Source organism: Tyto alba, unplaced genomic scaffold (assembly GCF_018691265.1).
Source record: "Tyto alba isolate M040663 unplaced genomic scaffold, T.alba_DEE_v4.0 Super-Scaffold_18, whole genome shotgun sequence".
NCBI lineage: Eukaryota > Metazoa > Chordata > Aves > Strigiformes > Tytonidae > Tyto > Tyto alba.
The window spans coordinates 24,930,760-24,957,413 of record NW_024881280.1 but is presented as its reverse complement, the minus strand read 5'-3'; the positions used below and the strand labels follow the sequence as shown (position 1 = coordinate 24,957,413).

The 26,654-nt window shown below is 44.7% G+C and overlaps 1 protein-coding gene across 8 annotated transcripts in view; it reads right to left on the bottom strand.

Moving 5' to 3' along the window:
- ADCK1 (aarF domain containing kinase 1) overlaps nt 1-26,654 on the bottom strand; it is a 91,381-nt gene that overhangs the window by 53,006 nt on the left and 11,721 nt on the right. For 5 of the 8 annotated variants that reach the window (XM_033008705.2, XM_033008702.2, XM_033008707.2 and 2 more), the window contains 2 exons: nt 26,029-26,166; nt 21,545-21,628 (listed from right to left, as the gene is read on the bottom strand). In XM_033008705.2, coding sequence (XP_032864596.2) covers nt 21,545-21,628; nt 26,029-26,154 — 210 coding nt within the window. In that variant the 5' untranslated portion in view covers nt 26,155-26,166. Of the gene's footprint in view, nt 1-4,682; nt 4,759-21,544; nt 21,629-26,028; nt 26,167-26,416; nt 26,436-26,654 lie in introns of those variants that run through there. The other 3 variants (XM_033008706.2, XM_042791105.1, XM_033008709.2) reach the window with 3 other exon arrangements.

The window sequence follows — 26,654 nt, the reverse complement described above, 5'->3', positions numbered from 1 at the left end:
TTCCAAGGTCTCTTTTCTTATCAACCAGGTCAGGATTTTTAGTAGCAAAAAGTTCATCTACTAATGCTTGGATCTATCTGTACTATCTACTACTTGCTCAGATCTCCCCAAGCTAGGTCACAGTCCAGAAGCAGCACTTGTTTCTCTGATAGATTACCTTCTCCTAATCAGAGGCAAAGTAAGAGTGCCACATTGCTGTGTCCAATACTGTTGACCCACGTTTCTGTCCTAGCTTGAAGAAACTGCAGGGTATATGGAAACCCCCAGAATGGCTCAGAATCTCTCTCTGAGAAATCTCACAAGATACTGCTCTTTGTTGCACAAACAATACCTTGAAGACTCTTCTTATCAGGGAAAAGATATGGGAACAACAGGTAGTTAGACATGGACCCCCTTGTATGCATCAGGCCTAGGAGCACACAACAAAGGAAGCATTTCACATACCGAGGATTACCAAGAGTAAACCTCCCTTGGGAAGCACTTCAGATTACAAATGCTGCCTGAGTGTGTATATGGTTCTTTCCTCAGTCCTCATGGGCATTTCTTTCTGTCTCAAACTCCTTCCCCAAATTTCAACAGGCCAAATTCTCCACTGGCCCACAGCATGGCTATCAAATTCACGTGGTCTACCTAAACCGTGGATAGATTAGAATTAACAGTGATTATTAAAATTGTTCTATATGGGCCATAGTGCAAGTAGCAGCTGTCAGGAATGGGGAGGAGGCACCGCTGGGTTGAAGCACATACTCAGCAGGCAGAACTGCAAAGGGACATTTTTTAATTTACCCTTGATGTACAAGCAGACTTAGATTCTCAGGTAATTTTGATGCTTTTGAACGAGCCTTTACTCAGAGACCTTGGGAAAGAACTGCTCCTCAAAGCATCAGATGTGGAGGTATCACAAACTGGCAGATGCCAATCTGGTTTTAGAAATAAATGAATTAAATTTAGAAGAAAATAAATACTAAAGTTAAAATATACTGGTGAAAACCTGAGTATCTGGTAACAGACCTGGTTACAATAGGGCTCAGAAAGGCCACTAAAGACGGTAAGGTAAGTGGTAGAAGCCACTCCTCATAAAAACTCCTTCAGAAAAGTCATTCCAACCCTGAAGGGCATACTCATAGCTGGCAAAACGTGAAATGAGGATTAGGAATGCAGAGAGAAAATTTGAAATGCTATTAAAGACGTAACAAACAAGTCACCAGAAGTTCCTGGTGATGAGTGCTGCCTCCAGGAACACTGAGAACACAGACATCTCACAAAGGACATCAGGCTGGATTTTGCCCAGAGGACAGGGCTAGAAGGGCTGCTCCTCCTCACACCTCCATACCAGAGAGCACTCTTGTACAGGTAAGCAGGAACAGCTCCACACTACGTGGTGCCCATTTGCATCGCACCTACTCCCAACCTGAACAAGTGAAAGGAGGTGCCTTCTCCTGCTGCAGGCAATTCCCTGCATGGGGCAAGACGCTGAGGAGAAGCCTGCCCATCACTGCTTACAATGGAGATACACTCTCCAAGACAGTATTTCAAGAAAGAGGACTCCAGAAAATACCTTGAAAACTCCAATCATATACAATTTACAAATTAATTCAGTAAGTAGCTGAGATGCTAATAATCATAATAAAAAGGGGATCGCACATTAAAACCATTAGCTTCCAGAGGACTGAAGGGGAACAAACATTGCCCTGTTTTTAAGAAAAATCGAGAGTAATCTAGGAAATTATAGTCCTGCAAGCTTTTATTCTGTATCAACTAAATTAGTTGAGACAATAATTACAGAGATTACTAAAAATCATCTAGCTAAATGTGATATGACTGAAAAAAGCCAACAGGGATTTTGAGACGAAAAATTCTTTCTTCGTCAGTCCACTAAAATGGTCTGAGCATGTTAGTGCAATGGTCAATAGAAAAGAAAAGGAAGGTATTTATTGGGACTTTCAAGTGGCTGTCAATAGATTCTGTCACAAGGAGTGAAAACTAAGTAATTATTGGTGAAGATGCAATAACATCACTTGCTCATTTTATCCCACTCCCAGCTCTGAATTCCCTCTCTGCAACACCAAGCCCAGCACTACAGACAGCAGCAGCAGAGGACTCTCTAGTTAGGACAAGGCTGCAACATTTAGTGATGTTTTTACCACAGCTTCATTACAACCTGCTCTGAGCTCTTTTAGACGAGGTGATACTGTAGAAGCCCTGTCTATGTTAGCACCTGCAATGTTGTTACTTCCAGCGAGGCTAAGCTAGCACTAGAAACACTGAGAGATGTGATGAAAAGGGAAACAGGTCCAGGTAGTGCCTGCAAGGCAGAAGGGGCTCTCTACTATAAATGGGTTGACCCACATTACTCTCAAAAGCAAACAGCAGTGTCCCATTACATCCATTCTTACACCAAGGTTTAATTTCTCTGCTAGTGATCTGGCAAAGGAGAGAATGGAGTAGTGACAATAATTCCATGAGATGGAATAGAAATTATTCACCACTATGGAAAAATAAGCCCTGCCAAGTCCCTACCAAAGATAGGTGAACAGTCAATAGACTGGCAGATCACTCTCAGCATAGATGGCTGCAAGGTTACACATACTGGAAGGTGCAATTTATCCTACCCCACACACCAACGGGCTTTAAATTAACTGTAACCACCTAACACTTGCATCACATTGTGGTGGACAGCCCAGTGAAAGCACCTGCTCAATGCACAGTGGGGGTCAGGAAATCCCAAACAAGCTGTTTGACTGTGTTAAGAAATGAAAAGATAAAAACATCAAAAATCTCAAAAGGCCATTGTAGGAACTGAAAGCACAACCTCAGCTTGGATTCTGGACATCCCATCACAAAAAGAGGTACAGAAAAAAAAGAACAGGACAGAAAAGGACAGGAAAAACATCATCACGGACTTTAAGAGTATTAAAAAAGAAATCTGAAATGTTAGGGGACTGTTCAGATTAGAGAGAGTTGATGCACAGGAGAGAATTATAAGAAATAATAAAATCTCCCATTTCTACGTCCAGCTCTCACAAAACAGCAAATAATAGGGCGTTTCACAAAGCAACAACCTTTTTTAAATTTTTTTACATCCCATTTTGCACAGTACAGCATTAACCGGTGGCACTCACTGTCAGAGGATAGAGAAGGCAAGAGCTTAATGGCATTCAGTAAGGCTTTCGACATTTAAGATAAAACAACCATACCTGATTTTATATGGAGCTTTTAATCTCTAAAAGTGCTTTTATAAAGCTCTTTACAAAACTCTGGATCACTATCCCCCATTTTACAGACTCATAAGAACATTACATATAATAAAATGTCTAAAGGGCTTTAAACACTCTTGCTCAAGGCATCAAGACAAAAATTACCCTATTGATTGGCCACAGTGAGAGACAGAATGCAAACAGAATGCATCATTAATATCTTTAAAGAACCTATTTGGGGTATCCAGCTCCCACATTCTGGTTAAATCAGTCACCCTTTCTACTGGGGTTCAACCTGCTTCCAAGAATCTTCTGTATTTACTAAATTACCTGCCATTGCAAGGACTTGGGGCATTAGTGGTGGACTCTTGTTTTCTTCCCATGGCACAGCAGAACTGCTGCTTATGGTCTTTCATATTGTGCTGGGTTTGTGTGTTTGGTTTGTGGTTTTGGTAGCAAGGGAGGGGGATACAGCAGTGACCCCAGTGAGGAGCTTCTCAAAGCTCCCCCGGCTCCAAGTCAGACCCACCTCTGGCCAGGGCTGAGCCAATTAGTGATGGTGGCTGCACCTCGGCGATAACGTATTTAAGAAGGGGAACCTGGGAGGAAGAATTGGAGTTGTGAGAAGGAGTTGTGAGGAAGACATCTATGTGAACACCGAGGTCAGTAGAAGAAAGGAGGAGGAAGCAGCGGGAAGTGCAGAGACTCCCCTGCAGCCTGTGGTGAGAGGGAAGGGCCAACCCCTGCCACCCATGGAGGTCCACGGTGGAGCAAATGCCGACCTGCAGCCTGCCGAGGACCCCACGCTGGAGCAGGTGGCTGTGCTGAAAGAAGGCCAACACCCTGTGGGAAGTAGAAGACCCCACTGTCGTAGTTTGACGCTGGGAGGACTGCAACACGTGGAACAACCCACACCAGAGGCTCAAGGAGAGCTGCGGCCCATGGGAAGGACTCATGTCAGAAAAAGTTCATGGAGGACTGTCTCCCTTGAGAGAAGAACGCAAGGAGTTCGTTCCCCCTCCTGAGGAGTAAGAAGCAGCAGCACTGACTGCACCCCCCATTTCCTGCGCCCTGCACTGCTGGGGGGGAAGAGGTAGAGAAATAAGGAGCAAAGCTGAGCCTGGGAAGAAGGGTGGGGTGGCGAGGCTGGTATTTTTAAGACATGGTAATGCTTCTCACTGTCCTACTCTGTCTGTTGTGTTGTTGATAGTGTTTGAATTAAATTTATGTTCTTTTTGATTCCCCTAACCAGAGTTTCTTTTGCCCGTGACTGTAATGGGGGAGTCATCCCTCCCTGTCCTTACCTCGATTCCCGAGCCTTTTGTTTTATTCTCCTCAGCGCTAGGGGGGAAAGGAGGAGTGAGCAGCTTCATGGTGCTCAGTTGCCCTCTGAGCTCAAACCACGACACATAGTAAGCAAGCCTTTGGGATGCTGGGAAGCATCTTGTGGCACACAGTGTGTGGAAGCGTCCAAGGCATACATGCCATCAGCCATTCTGGATGACAAAGCTCTTCCAGGAATGCCTACAGTAGCAGGAGACTGGACTGGAAGAGCCAGGCTATCCCTTAGACTCCATACAGAAGGAAGAGAGGATGTCATCACACCTCTGTAGTGGGTATTCCCGAAACACGCTAAGTTGTGGAAGGAGAAGACATGTCAGAGAAGATAGAAAAGGCATCTGGCCACAGTCCTTTTCTCTTCTACCCCTGATAATGACTGGGCCGTATGCACATTGCTGGTAAAACTACAGAACAGCTTCAGATGATCTAGGACAGCACAAACCAGAGCGGAATGAAAGCGTGTCCACCTCAATCTAACACAGGGAGAGACTGAAATCAAGTGCCATGCCAAAAGATCTGTGAAGATGTTTAGGGAGGATACAGCTACTGGTGAAGTGAATAGGGTACTTCGGTGTTTTAAAAACAGCAATAGAAAACCTAGAACCAATTGCAATGACAGTGTAGTTGTGTCTAAGGGGCCGTTATCTCCCCTTTCAACAAATCTGAATAAGCATACAGTTAATATAAACTACTATAGCCTTCACTGACACTATCAGCCTGGTAATCAAACTGACTGACAGCAGGGATGCTGTAGGGAGACGCACAACTCTAAATGGAATTGTTATTGCCTCCTTTTTGTACTATCTTTTCTGCCTACCTTTTACAAAAGCTCATTCCTAGGCACATCAGATATTTTCCATTCAAATGCTTCCTTATACCAATACTAACTGATCATACTGGTGATCATGGACAGATCCACATCTTTGGAATTGGAATAACTCTTGGCGCAGTGTACCCCACTGTCTAATAATACATTGTGTAAGTTAAGTATTACATTCCTAAAGATTTACCTATGGGTCTCTGCCTACCCATATAAGAGTAGGACATTCTGTATGGTCCCACCTAGGCAGGTACATTTTTACCTTTTCAAACCTATACTTTTTAGTTAGTTCCCCTTGGTGTAAATGCTGGTTAAAAAGGCATCCCTGTAATTGTCGAGTTTGACTTCCATAGCTCAAAATAGTCCCAGCAGCGATCAAGATCCTTCAGAAATTGACACAACAGTTGGTTGCCAGTGGGACAACCAGGAAGTGAGAAAGAAAGCTTTCTAGCTTGCAAAGCATAAAGGAGAGATTACCCCCTAGACTAAAGTGACAATTTCTTAGCTTCTCAGTTTCACAAATACAGGAACAAGGAGTCACACAATTAGCAGGATAGCCAGTGAACTCTGTACCTCTGCACGAATGGAAGGATACACACAGTGAGCCTGCATCAGACAGCTGAAACCTGGTGTTGGTGCTGGGACCTTGTATCACCAGTGCTAAAGGCAGCTGAAATTAAAGCAAACACATTTCATGATTTGTGCAAAACCTCCCTGAAGAACACAAGGGGCTTTTCCAAACCTAGGCCAACCCATTTCACACTGAACATGTGCAAGATCCCACCCTCTGAGCCATCAGGACTCTGAATTTCCCCACGCAAGCGCACACAGACATCTACCTCCCACCTACACTACACATGCTCCCACATTCTTCCTGCTAATCCTCCGGTTCACAACATGGTTCCTAACAACCCGTATAGGTGACTAAGGGGTGGCCTAGCAACAAACGCCCAGTTTGTGATGCCACTTGGTTCAGGAAACATTTACACTGGGCTGAAGTCCAACTCTCCAACCACTCACTTCCCAAGCTGCTCTGGAGAGAAGGAAGCAGTGTTGCTCAACTGCAGCACAGAGCACCTGCAGTCACCTTGCTGAACCCTGCCCTTGCAGGCTGGTCCATGAACAACCAGCACCGATTGCCTCTTTGTGTTCCATCTTCATTTTGCTCCAAGCTTGGTCATTTTTGCTCTGATTATCTCTCATTACTGACGACCTTGCTGTAATGAGTGTTAATCTGCCTCGTATTAATTAGAAACATTTTCATTAGCCAGCTCAATTTTAGGTAAATAGCTAATAGAAGCAACTGAGCTGCAGTTAGTTATCTGTGGGGCAGTTCAGGAGAAAAATCAGAAGGGAGCAGCTGCTTCCCCTCTAGACACCGCTGTGATATAATGCACTACTCTGTCTAAGTCTCCTGTGAAGGAAGAACAAGGACCACAGGGAAGGGATGGCCAGAGACAAGGGGAAAATAACATGCTAAAATAACTGGGACACAGCACTTCTTTGGCTACAGCAGTACCTGTCTATTCTCTCCCACTAACAGTTCCAAATCAAACTGCTGAATGCAGGAATCTGAGAGTCAAGCTGAGTCCTTTACACCTACAGACATCACTTCCAGTGAACAAGGTACTGCTCTTGAAGCTGTTTTACCCTGTGACCGTACAGCAGGTCCTTCACACAGGCTCTCTTTTGGAGCATGTACACTTATGGGAATGGTACTTAAACATGAGGATAAGATCTGATCAGATTTGCATGAGAAGAAAGGACAAGACCTACGTATACACAAATGTTTAATACTTGCAAAGTCAGGAGGTACCCCAAAGTGCCCTCAGTGCCTTGTCCTGATAGGGTTGGTATACAAAGAGACCTGTCCTGTGTTTCTTTGCAGAGCACCCATGGAGGATAGGAAGTAATTTAACAGCATGGCTGCAGAAGGCAGAGACACATTTACAGAACCCGCAGTGAAATTAGGCACATGTCTCAATCCATTGATCACAGTGCCTGCAGCTCCAGTTACGGAGGCAGGTGAAATGATAATAAATTTGACACAGCATCTCTCAAAATCTTGCTATCAAAATTAATTCTGCTCAGCTTGGATCAGACCCTGTGGGATGGCAGTGAAAACAAGCTGAGGGCTGTAAAGACACCATCTTATATGGCCTTGTGCTTAGCTATAGTGGGGGGCTCCCAGCCATCAGTCCTAATAAGCCCTGTTTTATTTGCTATTTTCATTTGATGAAACATGATGATTGCATGCAGGAGTGTTCCCTAAACAGAAGCTGCTGACACACCCTACAGAAACTGGAGACTATTGACTGAGCAGCAAGAAATGATGTTATGCAGCAAAAATGACCTGAAGGGAAAACATTCCCCAGACAGCTATATCCACGTAAGAAGACCCTAGGAAGGCAGTAGCATGGGAAGTGAGGGCTGGTCCTGGGCCATGGGGAGAGTCGGGGGGAAGAGCCACAGTAAGAATTAGCTCTCACTGAAGCTCATATAGCTATGGCTGTGCAGAAGGAGACTTCTTATCAGCGAGAGGGGTGTAGAGATGGTCTCTTCACTTCAAAAAAGATCTGAAGTCCCAGATAGAGAGAGCAAAACAAACAAGGAAAAGTACATCAGGAGCCACTGCAAGATTGATGAACCAGTATGGTACGAAAGAGAAGAGTTTTGTGATTTGTTCTCCATAATAAAATGAGATGGTGCCAAGAAGGCTGACGTAACATTTTCCAGCTATTCAAGAGGTCAGACACTGTAACTGGGAAGGGTAACATAGAGGGTGTTACTAGGGTTAGTGACAAAGTGGAAGATGAGATGAAATGAGCATCAAGGGAATCTGTTCAATCATGAATATTCATGGCCTTTGAAGACAAGTGAAGGATCCTAGCAACAGCGATGTGGATGGACATTTGACAGCCTCTTCCCTTAGTCCCCACACCCAGTCCTGCAATAAAATGGAGCTGAAAAAGCCATGGACTCTACAAGAAGCACTGACAGACAGAAGATACACTGAAAGACACATGAAATGTGAGGTTTATCAGTATGGATGGCCCAAGTACCAAAGGAAAGATGAAGAAAGCTCAGCTAAGTCTCATCTAGTTCAGCAGCTGAGGGTCATGACAGGGTAGCTTCACACAGTCTGCTCTCCTAATGTGGGTGTGCAGGGAAGAAGGAAGAGCTGAGGCAGCCGTTGCAGCTGGAGGGGAGAAATCATCACATCCACTCTGTCAACACCAAAGAATCTGGGCTGACATATTTCTCTTCCCAACAGTCGAATCCCACCCTACCAGCTGCACGTCACAGCTGACCTCCAGTCAGGACCTATCTGAGTCAAAGTCAGGTGGCTGAACCATGCAACAGCAGCTTCTCCCCCTGTACGTATGCAACTTCTCTCCTGGCAGGTCACTCCAATGGCCAGGGGAGCAGAGCAAGCAGGCTCCCTCCCTTACAGCCACACAGACAGGCACTGGCATTCAGCTTGGTCACAGAACCCAGAAAGAAGGGTTTCCACTGCCGTCTCTCAAGAGATCTCAATACAGCCCCTTACCAAACCGACAGAGGCAGATTCCTTTCTCCCTCTTTAATCTGAGAAGCTCTGACCTTTAAAGTACAGACATCTTCCCATAGAAACAGGATGCCTGAAGAGGAGAGAGACAGTAGCACATGAAATACCTAGAAGTGAATAAATTGGATTGACGACGAAGTCAGGAAAGATAACAACCATGGGATTACACTGTCAATTCCAAAAAACTGCAGTGACTGTCATAGCACATCCAACAGATAGACAGTGGCTGCGGTGTCAGTAAGTCATCATCAATGGCAAAGTGCAGCCATACTTTTAAAAAGTGCCTGTGTTGGAAAAAAAAAAAAAACTAAACCCAAGAAATGTCCCCTGGTTACTCAGCAGGTCTGTTCCCTTCTGGGTATCAGTCAGAGTTGCTGCCTTCTGTGGGAAAAAAAATATATATATGAATTCCTTCAGCTTTTTCATCCAGTTAACACCACACAGCTCCACACCAAGAAAAGCAGCCAGTGTCTATTAGCATCCCAGCAATGTCACCACTAAGGGAGACTGAGCTGGTGTCTCTTCCGATTCATACACAATCAATAGACTTGTTAAACTGCAATTAGAAGGTCAGATCCTTCCTTGTAGCCACTCCTGTGCTTTCTCACTGAAAATGATAGGTTTGTGCAGGTGCCAGCGGAAGCAGAATCTAGAAAAAATGGGTTTATGTGGGTGCCAGTGAAGGTAGCATTTGGTCTGCTGAATCCTTACGACCACTAGGAACACAAGCAACAGAGAGCCTATACTGGCTTCGAGAGTGCCACTTTAAAATAGCATGAGATAGAAGTTTAATGAAGTAAAACATACGAATATTTGACATGACACCAAACTGAGATGAACAAAAGGAGAGCCCAGGCGAGGCCACATGTTGGTTATTCATTATCCAGAGTAGATTACTTCTGCTCCTACAATAAGCAGAAGGAATTACCCCCAGCAGTACCAGAGGCAATTGCCTTTATTGCAGCTGGTATCACAATAAACAATATTGTACATGTCTCCCCTGCACTTGGCTGTGGCTCACCAAGCTTATGAAGGGAATAATACTGAGGTCATCTTTATATATAATTACATATTCAACATTTTGCCCTTTCTGTTGCCATTTGTTGAATTTTCCCTCTCATCTAAGAGATGAATGAGCATCCATGAGGCAGGCATGCTGCATTTGTAAATGTCAAACATATTATAAGAACCTTGAGTAAAATAGTCAGTAAAGCTGTTCTAATTTTAAGAAAACGGAGCATCCCTCCACATGCAGACTCACTGTCTGACACTATTTTATTTACAAGGAATTGGGTGCAACAGGAAACATTATCAGTGTATGGAGAGCTGGGCACAGAGCCCAGAAGAAAAGGAGCAGAAAGCCTCAATCTCCAAGTTACCCACCATCCAGGATCAAAGTGACTGGTCAATATTTAAGAGTGGTTCAGCCTAGGACATTCTAAAATAGATTTCTACACAACTGCCTGTGAAGGAATATCCCTACCCTTACCCCCCAAATTTCCAGAGAAGCAACTACAAATAGCAGGAAACGGGCTTTATCAAGTGGAAGTCTAGGGTGTATTTTTTCTTCATTTAAAAGATGCTGATTACCACAGATCACCCGTGCAAGTACCCCAAGGGGTAGGGTAAGGAAAGACTTATCTTGCCCATCACTACCTGGTTACTTCTCTGTGGAGAAAACTGCAAATTGGGCAGCGCTTGCCACAGTTTTAAAAAGAAAGCACCATCTAGGAATCCTGAGGTCTGAATCTCACAAAAGCAAAAGTCAAGGTTACTTTGTCAAAAGGGAGAGAGTCTGGTATAAGAGACTAACACGGGACAAGAAAAAACAAAGACAACACTGCAGTAGAGATAATAGGCAAGAGGCAATCTCCATCAACAGGCTAGTCAAAGATAGCTAATTTCTAACCTTGGCTAGAAGGTAAATAGTAAACTCAAGGCAAAAGGCCTATCACAAAGGCAATCAATGCAAAACCTGTCAGAAAAATAATACTGACAAAGATCCTCCAAAGAATCAGACCTTGCTGGCATAATACAATCAACTGTGGATAGTCCCAAAGACAAAATTTGCATGCCAAAAAGGACCATAGAGAATTAGCACTTCACAAGATGGACATGAAGCAAAGCAATGAAATCAGATGCTAGTAATTAAAAAGTAATGCTATCTATGACTTCTAGCCTCAAATATTTAATATTAAAGCATTTACATACTCCACACAGAGATACACAGATCCCATGAAGAAGGATGAAGTCACAGTGAAACTGGGAGTTGACATCAGCAGGCAGGAGAAGATGGAAAATGGGATAAACGTGGTGTTGATTCAGTCTCTGGAAAAGAGTGGAGCTTCACTGTTTTCTTATTAAGGAGATCATGGCATGAAGGGGAGCTGCGTGTTGATTACCACTGAAGATTTGTTTCTTTCCTGGGCGGACAGAGTGCTGCATGTACAAGCACTTGGCTGGAGGTGGTAAGAGGGGACTCCAATCCCAACTACAAGGCGGCAAAGCTGAGAATGTGAATAGGCCTCCTCCAAGAGCTTCTTTAAATCTACATGATGCCTATTCTGAAGCCTAAAATAGGCTCCTTTTTAATCATGTGTTCTTCAACACCTAGCACCCCATAGTAGCCAGACAACTGAAAAACATATCTAACTGCTTCTTTGAAAGCACAATTACCAACTCTGAATTGCTGTCCTGACTACAAATAAATTGGGTGAGCTAAACACAGCCACGAGCAATCCAGAATACTTCAAACTTCTCCTCCCCCGGGCTTTGACAGAACGCTTCAGTCACAGGGAGGCAGGGTGTCTCAATCACCTCCACTACAGGAAGGCAGCCATCTATGGGCCACATCACAACAGTCCCCAGAGAGCACCCCGTAAAAATAATTTGGGGCAGATAGTCTGCAACTTCCAGAGGGACACCAGCAGGCAGAACATCACTGGCCATGTCAAACTCAACCAGCACATCAGATCTGACCTCCCTGACACAGGGAACCATCAGTGGCAGTAAAGCAGTCCAGATAGCTACTTTATGCCTTGTTCTAAAATCCATCAAATCCATAAGACCAGCATTCCTCCCTTCCAAGCCTTCATGATGCTGTTCAACCATGATCCAGACAGAAGTCACTGGTCCAATACCAACCATGAAGACCTCCCCTCCATATGGCAATGCCCAGACTCAAGCTCATTTTGGCACATGATAGTGGGAAACGAAAAGCTCAATAAAAGCAAGTATGGAAACCCACTCTATATTCTAGTCCTATTTTTGCAAATCCCCTATCTCCAACAAAATATGTGTTGGCTTGCAGAGGAGCACGTGTTTCTAGCAGTTTACAGGAGCTGTTAGATTTTACTATTCAGATGCCTGAAAGAAGAAAAAGAAATCTCCTCTGTTGGCCTATTAATCTGTCATAACGAGATTCTTCATAATTAATTTGTCCCTAACAGTTGCTTTGTAATGGTAGTGAGAGAATATTTCAGGAATGGCAATTACCTCTGGTGTCAAAATGATGAGGAAAACAAATGTTCAACCATCAACAAAATGCAGTGCCTTTTCTACTCCCACCCGATGGTGGGTGACAGCACTGCACATCAGAATTACAGTGTGGTTAATTACTAAGCATGTTGCAACTGAGAATTCATTGCCCCTCTTTACATGAAATTTGTTGAGCAACGCAGGTGGAAGGAGGGGCATCTGCCACGGGGATGGGGGTTGTGTGGGGAAGTGGTCTTATCTATACACTGCTTCTTCTTTGATTTGCTACATATATGTCCAACAATTATAAGCAATGAACACTATTTAAAGGAACTTTCTTTCATTAGCTACAAACATTTTGCAAAAGGGCAGAGCTTGATTTGTTGTTGATCTAAATTTACTATTCTTCAAAAAAAAAAAAATCACATGCCCACATTAGTCTTTCGATACTAATATGAAATATAATGGGTTTCTAGGCTGCTTGTAAGCTGAAGAGTTCCTTGGGCTGTGAGCTCATTGGATTTCAGCGTGTTACAGAACCTGACATCTGAATGTTTCTGGAGTGAGATTTCCGGGAACAAAGCAAAGACATGCACAGCATCTCTCCAGATAAGGACCTAGCTCTGCCAGAGCTGGGAATCCTACTCCAGAAGGGGGCTGGGAAGGGAAAATCTGCTGGCTCAGCTGCCATTGACACAGGTGTGCAAACCCGCAGCCTGGGAGAGCTGTCCTGTCTGGGGTTGGCAATGAATCCACCCAGCACCTGCGTGTCAGTTTTCTCAGAAAATTAAGATTGTGGCAAATCTTTGCCAGGTGAGTTGTTAATGAAGGTAAGGCTCTGTTGGGTAAGTCTGTATCCAATCTGCCAGCAGCATGGCGGGGGCCAGGAAGGCATCAGTGGGGAGAGGTAAGGGCAGAGCTGGGGCAGGCTGCAGAAGAATCAGGAGAGCAGAAAGCTGATTCAGGTCTGGTACAGGTTGGCAGCTACCCTAACATCAAAACATAGGTTTAAAAGAATCAAACATCACCCTCACTCCTGGCACTGAACCAGTCCCTAGACCGTGGCCTTCGGGGCCAGTGGAGGCCAAGGAAATTTGCGGTGGATCTAATCCTGCAGGTCAGGGAGGCAGAAGCTGGTATAGCTCTTGGGAGCCCTTCACATGCATCAGGTTGCAGACACCTCTTGCCTTCAAGCACACAGCCCAGTACAAGCACCAGCTCAGAGCGAGAAAAGCACAGTTTCAGCTAACAGCCTTGCTGTTTCTCATTCCCCATCACTGAGGAGCCATCATTTCATTATAACAATGTTCCCCAGTCAAGGATCACCACTCCATATATTGGCAGCAAATAACTCCCAATGCAGACTGCCACAGCAAAACCTCAGCTTACTGCAAAAAATAGAAGCAGGGAAGCTGTCCTAGAGAGAAAGAGGGGAAACAGAACAGGCGATATCAGGGCACTGCAGAGATGAACCAGCTCCTGCTGGGCCCTGGAAACGCCCGGCTGTGCTGCCTGCCTGTGAACGCAAAGGAAAGGGCCCGAGGGAACAAAGTGTACTTTCACACTTCTCTTCACACAACAGTCCTATGATAAACAAATGGGACCACAAAGCCAGCTGACCTTCAGCAATCCTGTAGAAACCAACTTCTGTTCAGAGCAACACTAAAATAATAAACAGGCTGCACACTTACAGAGTTCACAAGCAACCCAGAATTAACACATTTTCAAACAGAGATTGCAGGGGCAGTGAAGACATTTTAGGAGCTCAGTTTTTTTTGAAAAACAGTTCTCCTAGTGACCTTTTAAGTGAATTTACCTCTAAATTTGGCAAAACTGGAAAGACAATAAATGGATGCCTCCTTGGCAGGAGGCATTCATAAAGCACTGTGCATGTGTGTATATGTGCAGGCTCACATGCACATTCACTGTTAAAGTGGAGCTAGGAACAGCGTGGAGGCTGTATAAAGATGACCCTTGTCACTGTGTTTATCTGCTCCCTGTGGGCCCCTTCCAAGTCACATCAGCTCAGTACACTGACAAAAACAAGTTGTTACTGGTGTCAGACCTGCCAAGATGATGCTGCTGCAGAGGAAGGAGCAGCAAGCTGCTCTGAACGGTGCACCATCAGCAGAATTTGCAGCCACTGAGACAGGACTCGAGTCAAAAAAAGAGACAAGAAGAAAAAGAGAAAGAAAAAAGAAACCCCAAACCAGTTCTATGGGACCAAAAGTAGGCTTAGCTGGGCTAGCAGTGAATGTGATTACCACCTCAGATTCCCTCCTCCAAAGCCATCTTTGAACCTTTGACTCTGTCTTGGAAATGGCTACTTCAACAGAAGCACTCCCACCTGAACACACAGGCACATGTCTACAGGCACACAGATGTGCCTGCCCAGACATACAAAAATGCGCTTGCATCAGCAGATTTCTAGGCAGAGCACCCTAGTAAATAAAGTAAGGGGTGGCTTCCAAACCTGGCACTGAACTTTAAATTTTGTTTTCTTCCTAGACTAAATCAGCAACTGCTCCAACTCAAGAGAAACACAGAATCCCTTCTTCCTACTCCCCAGGCCTTCCTCAGCCTAGCAGAGTCCTGACTGGTCCTGGGGCACCAGATGGAGAAGGGCAGCAGAGTTTCTTTCAGAGACACCTTTCCCTCAAGTATGCAAACAGGGTGGCCCCCACATAGGTAGAAGGGTTTGCCTGGAACACACTAAGATGCCTTCAACATTGCCAAAAAGTCCGGAGAAGTGTTTGCAAGACACCACCCACCACAGCAATTCCCTCAAATCTGACATAACAGACTAAATAAAGACATTGGCTTGACAGGTAAGATAATTGCATGCTTCCCTCCAGCATATTCTTTTATCAGACACACATTGGGGAGAATGTGATAAGGTCACTGGTTTAGCAGAGCAAGTGTACAGTATTCAGTCCTGCTCTGGAATTCCAGCCTGGCCTGATATGTGAAATACCATCTACATGCCATGCTAGTCTTTTCACTGCTGTTTTTACACCTCTGTACTGCTAATTTGGGGTCCTTCAAGCTGGTGTTCCATTGCAAGCTGACTACAGTAACCTTAGAAAAGGGAACAGAATTACAATATGGATCTTGTTAAGGACTCAAAGGACAAACAAAACAACATTTGAGAAGCCTAGTTTGCCATTGCAAGTACTGATGTGTCTCTATCCCCAAATGAATCTTTTAGGTATCTATTTTTCCTAGTCTCAGATAAGATTATTTCAATTCTCAAGCCAGCTGTCTTCCTATTCTTAAAATAAGTAAAGCACTGACTTCCTCTCAGCTCTACTGATTTTACACGTGGCCTCCAACAAGCAGGTCACATAAACTGGCCAGTAGTTCAAGGCTACACAGTCGTTCATTAAGAAAACATTCCTAATTAGGGCCTGGTCCAAAGTCAATGGGACCAATCTTAAGTTACTTACAGTGGCATCCTAAACAATTCCCATTTTTCGTTTCCTTCCCTCTTTACACAGACCTTCAAACCCCTGAGAAATTCTATGTTCGTATCTATTTGCACTGCTTACATCTAGGGTGAAGATCTAGGCAAATAAATAAATCTCAACCATGAGCTCTTCAGAGAAGATACCATCTCTTGCCATATCTCTTGACTTTGCACTGCTGTGTTCATTTCACAATGGGACTCAAGGTGTAGTCCAAACACTAAATGAAACAAGATTATTTCTTCACTTTCCATTTGCTCTTTTTATAGTGCTCCTCGTTGTGCAGGCTCCTTGTAGCTTACATCTTTCAAGGGCTTCCTCACTGTACTGGTTGAGGTGTTCTTCAGATACTCCTCTGGCCCTTAGGTACCTCTTCAGCAGCTATTAGGAAGCAAAGTAATGAGGTCTTCGGGGATTCAAATGAAAAGGGATAGCCCCACCTGGAGGAGAGAAGGCTAAATGCTCCCAAGGCACAGAGTTTCACTCCTGCTCGGGGAGGTGCCTGACACCTCACATTCATGCTCCTGAAGTGAAGCACTTCAGGGACGATGGTGCACTGCCAGGAAAAGAAGTGCAATAAATAAGGCACTGCCTCTTTCCCCTCACTTCTCTCCTTCCTCCTCCTCCAAAAATGTCACAGTGAGATGGCCCATTTCTCTGAATAAATCACTTCAGAGGACTGAAGAACATCTTGTTTCATAAGCACACATCTCAAAAAAAAATGGACTTTCCTAATGCTACAAATCTAGAGATGCTGGGGCCATAATGTTCAGCTGACACCACTCTAGAAAGCAGAAGGAGGAAAAGGAAGTGTCTTATAATTATAAGATTTATTTTACAGCTTGTTAGGTGTTTTCAGTGCAAAGCTTTCATGCCTTATGTGTTGGCAGGAAGTTTGCTAGACAGTATTGCTCAAATGTAGAGTCATCAAGCCACCAGCTGGCCCTGCTAGTAGCTTTTTTAAACTGCATTAGCGTCGACCATGCCTTTGAGATGAAGAGATATCCTGCGGAGCACATTATAGAGCAACCAAACATGATCAGCTTGGGGACTGTGGATGGACTGTGAAGATCTTCACCTCTATATTATTGGTTCCCATTTAGCTTGGTGACAGAAAGTCACTGCCACCTAATGGCTATTTCGTGTCTCATAGGGAAGTTCATTTGCTGCTTCCCACCCCCGTTCACCACAGGTTGAAGCACAAGCAAAGGACACTGCCACCACACACACTTGGCTGTGGTGTAGAACAGCCCATAGTCCCCATTCACAGTTGCCTTTCTGAAGGAATGCCATGGAGAGCTCCTGGGGATTTCTCTCTGCAGATGCAGTCCACCTCCATCATGAAGAAACTATTTTAGTACACCACTTCTTATCATTCAAGGCACACAGTGTTACTGAATCACAAGGGAAGTCCAAAGACACAGGCTATTTCATTGGTCTGAACTATCCAGAATCTGTAGGTTATTTTTGAAAAACACACATACATGTACACCCACTCATTTTCTTTCCAGGATCCTTCAGTCGGGCAGCTTCACTGTGAGACACAGCTCATTTTGAAAACACCCACCCCACCATGAGAAGCAAACACAACAAATGCCAGGAATAGACTCCAAGGAATAAGAAATCGTATTCTGTATAAAGATGGCACAAGACGACACCTTACGAATATTTGCCCAGATACTGACAGCCCAGTAACCACGAGTTTGAATGAGGAGAATATCCTTATTCTGCTCTCAAAAGGAGGAAAGTTAATTAACCTCCCCAAATGGCTTTTCCCTGACAAGGCAATTCTGTAGCCAAAAAAGTTAATTCAAGAATGGATTCCTACTGTCTCCTGAGACACCTTGACCACAGATCCCTTCTCTCCTTGCTATCTCTTCTCCATTAAAAAAAAAAAAAAATACCTGTATCCACATTCACAACAGTGACCTTTTGTCTTACAGAGGAAAATGACACAAAAATGCCCTACTCAGGATTTTCAACTGTGGCCGCTTTTGCCGAAATCTGCAAGACGACCAACCCATTGCAATGCTCTTACTGCATTGACAACAACTCAGAATCCCACTGATGTCAGCCCTTAAACAAATTGCATGTTGTGAGATACCTCCTGACTGACAGCGGGATCAACAGAAATTGATGGCAGCACTATAGGAAGTGTCAACCAAGACATCCAGGTACTGCGATGAGAGGCACGCTGGAAATGTCACAGGGTAGGCTGACTTGGGACTGAGGACACCAACATGGAAGGAGGCAAATCCTCAAGGAGGCAAAAGAAAGTCAGAGAACTGCAGCCCTCTACAGAATAAAATGGTTTGTTGAGAAAGCAATAGGTAATAAATGGCACTGAGCAAGCTGCCCTTCTTATTCCTCTGTCCCAGTACAAGCAGGGGCAGAAACGGGAAGAAATCCCCAAGCTTACATGTGCAAAGATGGCCAGAATCATCTAACGAAACAGACATGAAGTGAAGAAAGCTCCTATCTCCCCTAATGCTCCTGACACTAGACCTACAGACATACAATGTCTTGGGGCTAACCATGGCTACTATTGGCCTTGGCATCAGTACATTATCATCATATGAAGGAAAAGGGCAGACACCCTGGGAAAGGATCCTTATTTCAGAGAAAGATCCAGTTACCTTCATGGTTGAGCCACCAGTGGTGAAACGAAGTAACCACTGGGACAGACATAAAGCCTGACCACTTAAGCAGCTTTATCTCTGCTACAGGCAGGGGCAGGAGTGGGAAAGGTAAGACAGTTTTTTTCTCTTGGATGTTGCTGAGGAAGGGCTGTGAGTGTCATCAGAAAAGTGGATTTTCATATCTCCTGGCTGAGGGGAGAAACAGAGAGAAACAAACCAACCCCAAGGACACACTGTGAATTCCCAGATGCTGCTTTCTGCCTCAAGGAAAGTAGTGAAACACCCCCAATCTGCTGGCCATAAAAAGGTGCTGAGAACAGAGGGGCTGAGAGCATTAGCATGAGAAGTGCTCCATGAGGGAGAGAAAAATAGAGTAAGATTGAAGAGAATTCCTTGGAGCTAAGCAGGAACCTGGCTAAAAGCCCCTGGGGAACCCATTTCCTTCTTAATCTGCTTTGCATTTAATTGTTTCCTAATGACTGTGTCCCTGTTTGGCCCCAACAGGCTTAGGGACTGGTGCCACTACTGAGGCTTCCCATCTCTCCTCTGAGGCCATGGGTAATCTAGAGGCTCCAGTTTAATGGCTAACTGGGAATCCATGGAGAGTGAGTTAAGCGTTATTTGCACTGGAGTAGCACCCACCAATACTCTGAGTACCAGGAGCAGATGCACAGAAAAAGTGTTTTTCCACTCCCAGCTGCAAGACCATCCCAGACACACACAGCTGCACCCCCTCACCAGGACAGAGGCACAGGAGCTGCATCCAGACCTGCTGGCACTATCCACAGTCCCAGGGTCACCAAATCCCTGCCTCACAGAATCTCTCTTCTAGGCATAACACCAAAAGTGAGGTTGGAAATTAGTAACCAATTCATACACGTGCTTAAAAGAAAATTCCAGGCTCTCAGCATATGAAGAGGAGGTTAAGCTGGCCTCACTGAAAGGGCAGAAAGCAAAGAGAGTACAGTGAATGGCTGAGAGCACCAGAGATCTCTCCAGGACAGAGACTAGTAAAAGCAACATCCAGATATGTATCCTTCACATACAACAATTACTCGGGAGGGGCATTCACATCCTCTTGGCCCCATCCAGTGACTAGTACCAACTCCAATGGGACAACTTCTTACAAGTCATTCTGAGCTAGTCAGGGATCAACAAAATCACCTCCCACAGAGTGTTAAAAGAGCCGCAAGATGGTTGAAGACCTAGTTGCCATCCACTTAGAGCTGCACTGAGATAAAGGGTTTGGCATGCGATTGCCCAGGCCCAAAACAATCTCCCATGCCAAACAGATGCTTTACTAACACAAACTCCACAGGGATGTTGCTGAGAAACCCACAAGTGCTGTCACCATCAGGCTCACTGGTGGCCCTCCATAATACCTGCCAACAGCAGGACAGGCTGCCACAGGCCAACAAGTTTTACTAATTCATGCTATGCCTCTGCCTACTTCCTCCTATCTCCCAGCTCTTTCCAGCCTAAGGCTAGTGCTGGCCGTGCCACGGAGTGCTCTTGTGGCACACTGACACGCTGTGCCTGCCACCGGCTCCCCGCGCAGAGGCTGACTCAGTTGGTCTTGGCTGCCAAACGGGGACAGCACAGCCCTGTGCAGCGCCAGCAAACAGGGCCCTTTCTGGCTGCCTGAGGCATGAATTGACAAACCATCAAAACCTGCACGACAGAGGTTAATGAAGCCACGGAGAGACACAGCAAAAGGTCAGGAATTTGCAAGGGTTGCTGCAAACTGCTGCCAAGTGCCAATCTGTCCACAGCACTGGTAACTCCGTAACTTGGGTGTCGCTCAAGAAAGCTACAAGCAGCCCTTCTGCAAACCAGGTTTCAAAGGCACATGGCACAGACGCAGGCAGATGGCAAGTGAAACTCCTGACTCAACACACCCATCTCCAGTTCATGCCAGGGCATCAGTGCCACTCCCCTGGGATGGGGAGCTACAAGAGAACAGCTTAGCATCTTTAGAGAGGAGAGGATGAGAAAAAGCCCAAAGAAGCCACTCTGCAAACTATCCCAAATCCTCTAAGACCATACAAACGATGCAGATTTTCTGCCACAAGAATACTAAAGCATGCTGGAGTCCAATGCCACTGATTTCTACCTGATCAACTGCTGTTTCCAGCTTTAGAGTCCGTCCAGGCTGAGAGTCCCTGGAGAGCACCACCCCGTGCATTACAACCACACCAGTGGCCTAAATCCTACATGCACTAAGAAGAAAAATGAGGTTGAAGACCTTACTTCAAACATACTACACAGACCAGCCTAATTTGGCACAAGCCATATTTGCCCACTCCAAAGAGGCCATAAGCTGGAATAGCAGAGATACCCCAGCTACACACATCACAGGCACTCAGCTAAAACTCAGTGTCACTCACAGATCAAGGTACTGTAGGCTGGCATGAAAGGTGCAGCACAAGACTGAGAAGAGCAATAGGGGTACTTATCTTCCTTCTCACTAGAAATGCTTTTTCTATTCGTGTTAATTACTGATACCAAAACACAACAACGTTGCAGTGAGATGTACATTTCTTGGCCCAATTCTTATTTCTTCAGAGATCTGCAAGCCTGATTCATACCTATTATTTCCCCTCCAACACAATCCTCTTACTTAAATTCCTCAGCCTTCATGTTATGGCCATTACCAACCAATAAGCAGGATAAGAAACCACTGCCAGGCCCCTCTCAGCAGCTGACCTCCACACAACCAGTCTGGGAAACAGAGAACCAGTGACAGTGCCAAATGCATCTTATCCCATACGCTGAGGACTTGAATCTCTAATGGACATAAGTGGGCACTGGTTGCATGTGGCTACTCTTGACAAGGGACTTTTCTCCAATGGGCAATGCAGGTAGGTCCTGCAAGAATCTTATCTAATATGCAGCAAAGATTGCTGTTAACAATTCGGTAGAAAGCATATTGAATTATTATGCTGACAGATTGATGGTTTGATTTACAGCAATGGCTTTGGCAACACACCTATGCCTTGCAGAATTTCCTAGGAACACAATCCAGTGCTATCACTTACCTGTGATTTGAGGAAGTCATACTCCTCTGATCCATATGGGACGCTCCGAAGAGAGGTGAGGTAATCATAGGTGATAACTGCTGTCTGCAAATGAAACCAGAAATGTTGAGCAAGCTCTGCAGTTATCAAAACAACAAAACTTCTGTTAAGGAAAATGTATGTAGCTTAGGCTCCAAAGTTTAGGTTCTACAGTGAAGTTTATGGTAACAGATTCATAAGTAATTAAATTAAAAGATCTCAATTTCAATTAACATTTACAGAAAGCAGCGCAGAGACCTCACTGACATGTAGCTGTTAAAAATAAGCAACACTTAGCACTCTTATACGATCTTCCATTTGAGAAGCTCAAAGCATTTTCATAATCTCTGTACAGCACGTTGCACAGCAGACCCCCATTCTCAGACAACCATCTGGGACTTCCACAATAAGGTCTGCCACTAGTAATGGAGGCCATGCAAACCCTGTTTGTGCCCCATCAGTTATCCCACTGAGATAGAGTGGTGCACACTGAGCTCAGTCTGCATAGATGGCTCAGCAAGGAGCAGAGTGACTGAAGACAAGCTCACCAATTAGAACAAGCAGCAATACTTTTGGGGATATTCAACTGCACAAAGGACTAGAGGGCCAAAGGGTCAGATCCCCATATTGTTGTTTTGTAATTGGGTATCCAGCTAAAGCTTGTTAGCTAGACATAGCCACAGACAATGGAATTAGATTCCTAAGTGCCTTAATGATTTCTGACAATGGATCTAGGGTATTTCACAATTTTATCCAGTGACTAAAGTTTCTCTCTTCCCATAGTCAGAATGCCAGCAAATGGAACAGAAACATACAGGTCATGTTTATTAAGTTGACTTGGAGGGAGAAAAGGAAATGTACATCTAGATGAGCCTGTCTATGAACCTGCCCTTTGAACTTCAAGGTCCTTCCTATAAAGAACCATTTGCATAACTCAGGTCTAAAGTCAGATTTCTTAAAATCTCCTTACTGAAGGAATAGCATCCCATTCTGGGACAGGATAATAGCCCCATCTTTCACTGCCAGCATGCCTAGGAAGGGCATAAAGCACAGCCAACATATCACGAAAGCCAGGGAAGCATGGGGATCAAATCTGGTTTGAGACAGTCACTGGAACTGACAATAGGGAAACAGTCAAATGTTCAGAGATGCACCAAAGTGGGGAGCGAGCTGGGAATCAGTTACAAATAGACACACTCCCTCCTGATGGAGGTTAGGTTTCTCACATTTCCTGTTTTCTGAATTGGAAACTGAGCACAGAAATTTTTTTTTTTTCTGGATTTTCACACTCTCTTCCCCCTGATAAACTCAGGAGCTGCACAGATGTACAGAGACCCATTCAGAAAACAAATTTTTCAAAGCATCTTCACAACCTCAAAGAACAGCTCTGAAGTGGAGAGAGGTTCAAATCAGCCTTGCGTGAAGGCTTGAGTTGGTTCTTATTTTATCTCTGGTCCACGAGGGTAATTATCACCTCCAACTTGAAAAGAAGCAGCTAACAGATTGGCCTGTATTACAGAGGAAGAGGGAATTAATTAAGCAGTTGCTAATTACATCATAATCTTAAACTCTAAATTAGTATTATGATGATCCTGATAGGCAACTCTGACATTGCCAAATCCCTGCTAGTGTCTGAGATGTATGGCAGCTCCTGCACAGAACATTCCTTCCACATACCCAAAACTGGAATACCCTCAAAGAAATACAGCAAACGCACAGCTGCTCTGCCAGGTTTCTAATTTTACCAGAACATCTGAACGGTGATGCTGTCCATGCCACGGACTTCATCCTCATCCAAGACTAATGCTGTCTGTCATTCACCTTACAGTGTGAGACAATTGCAGAGACATAATAAGACCTACAAGTTCAACCAGTCCTTCCCATTACAAATGTAAAATTACTTCTTTAACTGATCTTCTATCCTGTCCAGTGTTAAATGTCCCAAAGAGTTGGGCTTCTACTTTGTATCAGTGAATTCTCAACACCCTACACTCTTCCACCACTCCTAAAACTATCCTCAAATCTTACCAAGTCATGGCACAATGTTCCCCCTGAATAGTTGTCTACCCACACATAAGCAAGAGCCAGTTCCCTAAAGTGAGGCTCAAGAAGACATTTTCTGCTAGTGCACTTCATCAAGTTTCTTCAGAAAGTCTGAAAAGGACTATTGGATCAGTATGCTTAAAATACAAGCAGACTCAATTCTTTCTAATCAAACTTAGATGGAATCTGTCCAGAGTTCTAGGTCAGGTTGCTTGACCTCCACGTGTTCTTTTCTCCAGGCTTTTGTTTTGTTTTGATTGCCACACCATAATTTCTCTTAAATTTTTGTGTCTGCTGCTGCTGAACTTAGCTCTTAAGAACTATAGCCTGCTTTTGCCTGGTTATGGTCCAATGATTGAATCAAGCATCAGGTAAGGAGCCCGGGCAGGGTGAGATTGAAGGACAGATGCTTTAGGTCCATGTAGAAGCCACCAATATCCAAAAGTCACTTGTTTGCTGCAGAGTCTCACCTTTCATTTACAGAAGGAGCAAGCCTGAGAAGCTGAGCTTCTTAGAAATGAACATGTCTAATTTCTCTGTTGGCTTCACCCTGTCCACGGCTAAGGAACAACAGCAGTTCAGGCTGCCAGTGCTCAAATGAGAGCTGACCTCTGACTTTTGAACAAGGGGCAGACCCCAAGCTGAGAGGCACTGGTACAGCAGGAATAAAGAATCTCTTGGAAGCAACCTAACCATACACATACCTTTATATTAGAGGGAACACAGAGTTTAAAAAGATACAGAAAATTCTTGATTGAAAAGTACACAGACATGCAGATATAAACACATGCTGCCATCACTTACAGAAGACTGAGCATTGGCAGCTTGTTTTAGGGGGTCACTGCTTGCAGCTATGGGCGCAGAATGCATTTAAGAGCTGGGCCAGTGAAGTGCTTTACAGCCCATCATTTGTGACTTCCCCGAAGGCAGAAGACATGAAAGTCAAGCATGTCTTTAGACTCACCAGCATCTAAACCAAAGAAAAATCTCCTTTCCCCTACTTTCTATTCATTAGGAAAGTAATCTCTCACCATCATTTAAAACACAGACCAACTACACAGCTTCATCACTGCACACTTCTCACTTGTTTTTACCTTAAACAGAAGATAGCCACAAAAACACTGGCTTCAAGACTGAGAAACACTGGTCAAGCAGGCAGAACTCAAGTGCTGACTGCAGAGCCCAAACAGCCTGAACAGCAGATTCCCCTGCAGCCGTAATAATCTGCACTCCCTCTCCATGCCTCAGTTTCCTCTGCAGTAAAAGGGAGAGAGATGTTCCCTGTCAGTAGGCAGCGCTGCCTTATGGTCAGGGACAGAGCATGAAGCTTAGCCCTTATTAGGTAAGAAGGAAAGATTACAGTTTGTATTTCTGCCCCTACCCTTTCAAAATAAACACTCATTTTTCACAATAGTTCATGGTGCAGCTTGCACACACAAACAGCATGGCCAACCCACAGAGCTTGTTTCTTATTGCATCTGCCCTCAGAAGCTGATTCCCCATAAAACTCATTAATGAAGTCCTTAAAAGTCATAGAATATGCAGACAGACAGCTGCTTACCACTGGGGGTCTGTAAATGATGGAGTTCGTGGCCTGAAGTGACAGATGTATAATGCAAGTGTGGTACAGGGGGACTGATACCCCCTCCAGAGCCTCTGGCCTCCTTGTTCCTGGCTGCTCATGGATTCATCAGTGAATATCCTCAAGGAGAAGGCCGCAACCTGTTTGGCTGGCAGTCTCCATTCTCAGGTTTTCTGGAGCAGTGATCAACACAAGGGTGAAATAGCCATGATGCTAGGCAGATGTAGCATTTATTTTATGAATCTGGAAACCAATCCAATCTCAGAAGTACACCATCTTCCATCCTCACTTTACTCTTGTTTTGAGAATGATCCTCAAAACATCTGCCCTCCTCTCCCCAAATCTCTCATACGAAGGGTCTCAGGGCAATGGCTACCATAGCACATCAATACAACCATCATGATCCTTAAAACAAAATATTCCAGTGTAAAAAATGGCATATGCAGACAAGATGGTTTGTCCTAGGTCACTGTTAAAGGCAGCAGGACACCATACCTGGGTGACTGACCTTGAAGGGTGGCTGATGAAGATGTAGGCCCAAAGTAAGCCCTTGCTCTGAAGGTCCCACCTTATCCAGGGAAGCAGAGACAGTTCTCTGCAGCCCAGTATCTCTCTTTCTTTCCAAAATGTGCAAATGACATGTCTATTCCTTATATGCTTTCACCTCTTTTCTCCCCACTGTGTCAGCAACTTGAAGAGCTCCCTATTGACTTTCTGGATCCCAGAGCCTGCTGCAAACTGGAAATGCAGAGAAGGAATGCAGGAAATCCCAAGTTCTTGTGAACTCAAATTCCCTCACCCACCTAGGAATCTTCCTGCATATTACTAGAGTGAAACTTACTGTGGCAATGGCTCGGCCAACACGAACAACTCCAAAATCATTGGGATCCAGGAACTTGCTTCCGTACAGATAGATGCCAGAAGCAGCCGCTGCCAATGAGGCAAGTTTCAAGGCCCTTCGTGCCATGACTGATGAACCCTGACGAGACACAAAACAGCAACTGTAACATCTGAGAAGGATGTAGTGATCTGATGTCTACAGCCCCAAGGGACCTGACAATACAAGTTTTAATTGCTCCTTTGCTAATGATGCATTGCTGGCACTGTCCCCAGCCAAGAGCTCAAGCAATCATGCAGCAGCTGAATGTAAGCTGTTCCGCTCTGACTCCATTGCTATTTCTACTAGGGGCCACAAACCCAGAAGTAACTCACTGCTAGACCTTGTGTACCTGCAACAAAACATTTGGTCATGGTCCCAAAGGCTTCACAAGGAGAAACAGCTGGACAGAGAGAAGTGAACACAAGCCCACCAGAAGTCAATTCTGATCAGAGCAACAGGCCACCTCTTCAATGCAAGTATTCTGAAGATATCACAGCACAGGCAGATTGCAAAGGGATAACAGAAGACATAAAAAAGCAGGGCTTAAAAGGAGCTCTTGCAACATCAAGAGCACCCAAAACTTGCTG